Source organism: Oncorhynchus nerka, linkage group LG12, assembly GCF_034236695.1.
Source record: "Oncorhynchus nerka isolate Pitt River linkage group LG12, Oner_Uvic_2.0, whole genome shotgun sequence".
Lineage (NCBI taxonomy): Eukaryota > Metazoa > Chordata > Actinopteri > Salmoniformes > Salmonidae > Oncorhynchus > Oncorhynchus nerka.
In genome coordinates, this window is record NC_088407.1 from 64,074,525 (window position 1) to 64,080,227 (window position 5,703).

The 5,703-nt window shown below is 42.1% G+C and overlaps 1 protein-coding gene across 1 annotated transcript; it reads right to left on the minus strand.

Annotated features, from left to right (window-relative positions):
* Positions 1-284: 284 nt before the first annotated feature.
* Positions 285-1,553, minus strand: gphb5 (glycoprotein hormone subunit beta 5). The gene is made up of 3 exons (XM_029676168.2): positions 1,383-1,553; positions 889-1,087; positions 285-621 (listed from the first exon to the last, which is right to left on the minus strand). Exons 1-3 carry the CDS (start codon positions 1,406-1,408, stop codon positions 430-432), a joined length of 417 nt encoding a protein of 138 aa, XP_029532028.1. The 5' UTR covers positions 1,409-1,553; the 3' UTR covers positions 285-429.
* Positions 1,554-5,703: the final 4,150 nt, after the last annotated feature.

The following is a 5,703-nucleotide window of genomic DNA, read 5'->3' on the forward strand; positions in this document are numbered from 1 at the left end:
ACAGTCTCCCTAACCCCACCCGCACAGTGAAGTTGCCTGAAGCATGAGAGCTCAAACAGCCCTGAAGCACCTTAGTGACAGTTGAGTAGGCAGATATTATATAATACTCCTTGTCATGCATATTCATAACGCTTAGAAAAACACGTTTATATGCTCTTTATGAATGATTTTAAGTTCATCATCAACCACTATGCTCTGAATGTCTTGACTATTCTTTCTTCTCATCTTCTTTTTTACTGAAGAGAGCTGAGTGATCTATATCTAATTTAAATAAAGTATTCAGATTCAGATGACATTATTTATTAACATGTTTCAAGTTTTTCCAAGCTGTATAATGACTTGAAATAGAAAGGGGATTCCCATTCTCTCCATAGAGTAAACATCCAGCGCTGCTGCTCTCCCTGTCCAGTGCCAGTGATGGTGCTGCAGTCAGACAGAGGTGATGCACTCAGTGGTACTGGTCAGGCACACTCCACAATCACACCTCAGGGCTACAGGGTAGGTGTACATGGGGTCCACGTTGGCTGAGCAGTTAGGCAGCCGCACCGTCACCAGGCGGGTCTCGTTGTAGGTACACACACGCTGGTATGACTCTATGTAGGGAGGGTCCAGGACAGGCTTCTGAAAAGACACACAGAACAGGGTTAATTTACATTAACATCTGTTCATTTATTTCAACAAGTTCCACAATTATGACTTTATAATAAAGTACTTTATTACTGACTTATTACGTTATTATGTCAGGGGTAGATTTAGCTTTTAGCCATGCTACAGTGATGCATTTTCCTTCAATAATCGTCATAGTTTAGTTACTGTTATATTTTCCAATTGATTGATTTTGTTAACATCTACTGATTTCTAACACTCTCTCCCTCTCTCTGCCCTCACCTCCCAGGTCTCACAGCGTCCCCAGCAGGCGTCAGTGGTGATGTGCAGCCCTCCACAGCCTGGTTTCCTGGCCAGGAAGGTGAACTCCCGGACGGCACAGCCAATGAAGCGGCGCAGGTTGACGGCTGAAGCCTGGCTCAGTGTCTCTGGGTGAAGCCATGACCACAGCCCTGTACAGCACAGCAGCACAGCACACCACCTCCACACAGACACCACACATCATCATCGTTATCTCTAATGCCTAACATATTACGCTCTTTCTCTATCTCACTTTTAGCAAAGTCTTCAAATAGTTAGAGTATGGCAAGTTAATGTCATTAGTATTTTTAGACAATATTGTTGGCATTTGTAATGAAAACAATCAAATTAAGAAAACATAGATTGTTGATGAAACTAAAAACAACAACTAAAACATGAAATATTCCAGAGATCTCAGTGATTCCTGACCCTAACTTCATACAGAGTACTGATCTAACTAAAGTGTTATAACTCACCACTGAGTACCTCTCCTCTGGGTCATCTGGGCTCACAACTGGTCTCACTGCAGTGGTTCTCCACTGGAGAAAACTGCAACTACTGAACCTCTGAATCAGGAGCTACAGTAACTCCAGTAGCTGTGATGTCTCTGACAGCAGAATCACCTGATAATGGATCCCAGGGAGGAACTCCCAGCTATTTATCCCAGCATCTCATGTCAATCAGGAGCCATTTAAGGCCTTAGTATCCACCATGTCTCTAGCTCCTGCCAGAGAGTCAGGCTCCTGTCTGATCCCCCTTAGGCCTGTCTACTATATCTCACCCATCAGCCCAGTCACCAATCAACTACAGACCATTAGCCTGATTAGGGATTGAGACTGCTCCTTTGTTCATAGCAATCCACATGGAAGAGGGGAGAAAACCCTCATACCTGTAGATTAGACACATTTAGCTGATTGACCTCAGGAACTGTTCTTACAGGTGAGAACCTTGCCCTGGAGCGTTAACTTGTACTATTCAGTTCAGTGCAAGTATGTTATAATTTAGATGTTTTTTTTCTGCTATCACACTTTCACAGAGCACTTACTGTAGCTCTAATATGTTTGTTGTGTGGAGCCCATGGAGACAGAGGAATAATTCACGTCTGGTCTGATGTGTGGAGGTCACAGTAGGGGAGATGAGAGCAGGGGTAGAGCGAGAAAAGGGCTGAGTTTATTTGGGTGAGTAAGCGCTTCACTCATCATTAAATTACCATTTCCCAAAGCCCTCAGGATACTGGGGATTGAAGCAGAGTAACTCAAGTACTTTAGGAGATTAACCTCAACCTCCAACCAATTATAGTTAGATTAGAATAGCAGGAAGGGAGGATGAGTCTGGGATACACTCTTAGAAAAAAAGGCTTCAAAAGGGTTATTCGGCTGTCCCCATAGGAGGACCCTTTTTGGTTCCAGGTAGAACTATTTTGGGTTCCATGTAGAACCCTCTGTGGAAAGGGTTCTACATGGAATTCAAGAGTTCTACCTGGAACCAAAAGGGTTCTACCTAAAACCAAAAAGGGTTATTCAAAAGGTTATTCTATTGGGAAAGCCAGAGAACCCTTTTTGGTTCTAGATACCTGTCAGGCGGGAGACTCCGGCAGCAACTAATAACTAGGAACCTGTTTACATACTCGATACCATCTACTGCATCTTGCCTATGCCGTTCTGTACCATCACTCATTCATATCTTTATGTACATAGTATTTATCCCTTTACACTTGTGTGTATAAGGTAGTAGTTTTGGAATTGTTAGGTTAGATTACTCGTTGGTTATTACTGCATTGTCGGAACTAGAAGCACAAGTATTTCGCTACACTCGCATTAACATCTGCTAACCATGTGTATGTGACAAATACATTTGATATCCCTTGGCAATGACAACTCAGGGAACAGAGGCAAAAATAATAATTCTGAACAGTTAGTCCTCGGGGTTTTGCCTGCTACATAAGTTCTGTTATACTCAGACATGATTCAAACAGTTTTAGAAACTTCAGAGTGTTTTCTATCCAAATCTATGAATAATATGCATATCTTATATTCTTGGCATGAGTAGCAGGAAGTTGAAATTGGGCAAGCTATTTATCCAAAAGTGAAAATTCTGCCCCCTAGCCCCAGAGGTTAATAAACTATTTCTAAAGACTTGACATCTAGTGGAAGGCATAGGAACTGCAAATTGAGTCCTAAGTCAATGGATACTGTAATGGCATTGAACTACAAAACCCCCCCAAAAACTCCCTGAATGGATTTTTCTCATGTTTTTGCCTGCCAAATCAGTTCTGTTATACTCACAGACACTATTGTAACAGTTTGGAAAACTTCAGAGTGTCTTCTATCCAAATCTACCAGGTATATGCATATCATATCTTCTGGGCCCGAGTAGCATGCCGTTTAAGTTGGGCATGATTTTCCTCCAAAATTCCGAATGCTGCCCCCTATCCAAGAGAGGTTAACTCTGAGTTGTTTTAATTTGGTTTTGCCTATCCTCAAGGACTTACTCTAACTCTTGATTTAGGTTTTGACTTTTTTCTAGCACATTAGCCAGTTCCTGTTTCTGTTCATCTAATCTATGCCCATGCCTCATTCTTGTCTACTGCCTGCTCCATTTTACCTCACAGATCTCAATTTTTCTCTTTTTCTAGTTTCATCTGCTGCTGATAAAATGCTGTGATTAGGATGCCTGTGTATTGTGGTTTGGACCGTTCTCTGATCTCAGTGTTCCACATTACGATTGCATCCATACATTCTTGGCTGATTTTGAACTTTCTATCTACCGGAAAATGTGTACCAATTTTGTCCAATTTGGCTAATTATCCCCACCATTTATTTGGTTCTTGGTGTTGGTCATATGCATTTCCTTTTTTACTCATCCCTTCCCGGGAGTATCCTGGCCTCTAGAAGCCTTCTCAGTTATTATTGACTAGGCGTCACCCCCCAACGGCGTTAAGCCTATTAGGAATTTGGTCACTCTTTGTCCTTGAACCACCTTCTATCTTTCCTGCTATTGTTAATACAGACTATGGTTGTCCAAAAATTCGTACACCCACACACACCTCTGGCTTCACGGCCACTGTGGCTGGGACGTCCACCCTTCTTACGGGTCTGGCCAATATACCGTTACACTAGGTTTTTACCCTCCACAGGGCTACCCTGTACAGGACTTCCCCTCTCTCTGAATTGTACGCTCCACAGGAACTATCCTGCTCAGGACTTTATGTGTAGTGATATCTGTTCTTCCTCACTTCATCTGACCTGACCTCTACCACAAAGTGCTCACTCCTCCCCAACTCACAGCTGTCATGACGCCTGGTACCAGACTGTGTCTCTTCTCCTCCCAGAGGATGCCTCCCATAGGATCCCTGATGGCTAACAATAACACATCCTGACCTAATGTACAGTGGGGAGAACAAGTATTTGATACACTGCCGATTTTGCAGGTTTTCCTACATACAAAGCATGTAGAGGTCTGTAATTTTTTATCATAGGTACACTTCAATTGTGAGAGACGGAATCTAAAACAAAAATCCAGAAAATCACATTGTATGATTTTTAAGTAATTAATTTGCATTTTATTGCAGGTTTCAAACCTGCCATCAAAGAAGACGTACAAATTCCATCAATGTACTCACATACCCAGGCTTTTTGCAGCTGAGTACATTTGTGACCCGATTCAGGAAACTAGACGTGTGTTGCTAGTCACGACTTCACAGGAGAGCCGTTTGAATGTAAAGCATATTTTTTTATCAAAATGTTTATTTGAGCTCGTCAGTCTGTGTTGGGAATCCTGTCGACCGCTGCTATTTTAAAAATGTATTGTGTAGTGGAGCTGCATAAGTGTTGCTCTCCATTTTCTGGAGAATCAAGTTTTGAAATGATTGGAATTAGAGTATGATAGCAAAAAAAGGAGAACACCTGTCACTACACATTACATCTTCAAACTAAGTGCAACTGGCTCTAATATACGTCAATTGTAACTATTTTTCAGGTAGTGATATCCATTTCCTGGAGAGTACTTATGGTATAGGTGCCTAGTAATTTGGTCACGGGACCTGATATCACAACCTTAACTAAAGTGTCTGCCAATTTATTACAGGAGAATATGGGTGTCCTAATATCTTATTCCAGTGTTACGCCTCAAATATCATTGTTGTTGATAACACACATTACCAAAATTATTCACAGCTGTCTTCCTATTTCCACATAGTCTGTCATGGGTCCCTGCCCCGATAAGGCATAAACCAACCTCTCTCCTTATTGCTCCTGCTTATACACACAACAAATTCGCACATTTGAATCTCTTTTTACTTTTTTTAACCACGAATGTAGCTTCTCTCCAGAACTTATAGGCAACCTTCTTATCACCATCCACATTCCCTCCTGTTGTCCTTCTCCATGGACTACTTCTTTCAACCTACTGTACTAGTACAGAAGCATAACAATTTATCCATACACACCTTACGGCCACTGCGGCTGGGACTTTCACCCCCCCTTTACAGGTCTAGTAGGGAACCAACCCCACTCTGGATTTACCATATGCAGGAAAAGATGGTAGGAAAAGATGCTCGACTATGCATGGAATTGACAGCCTTGGAAAGACAAAACTCTGACGTTTCCAAAACTGCAAATATATTATCTGTGAGTGCCCCAGAACTAATGCTACAGGCGAAACCAAGATGAAGTTTCATACTGGAAATGCCCCAGATTCTGAAGGCGCTGTGTTCCAATGTCTCCTTATATGGCTGTCAATGCGCCAGGAATGAGCCTGCCCTTTGTGTCGTTTCTCCAAGGTGTCTGCAGCATTGTG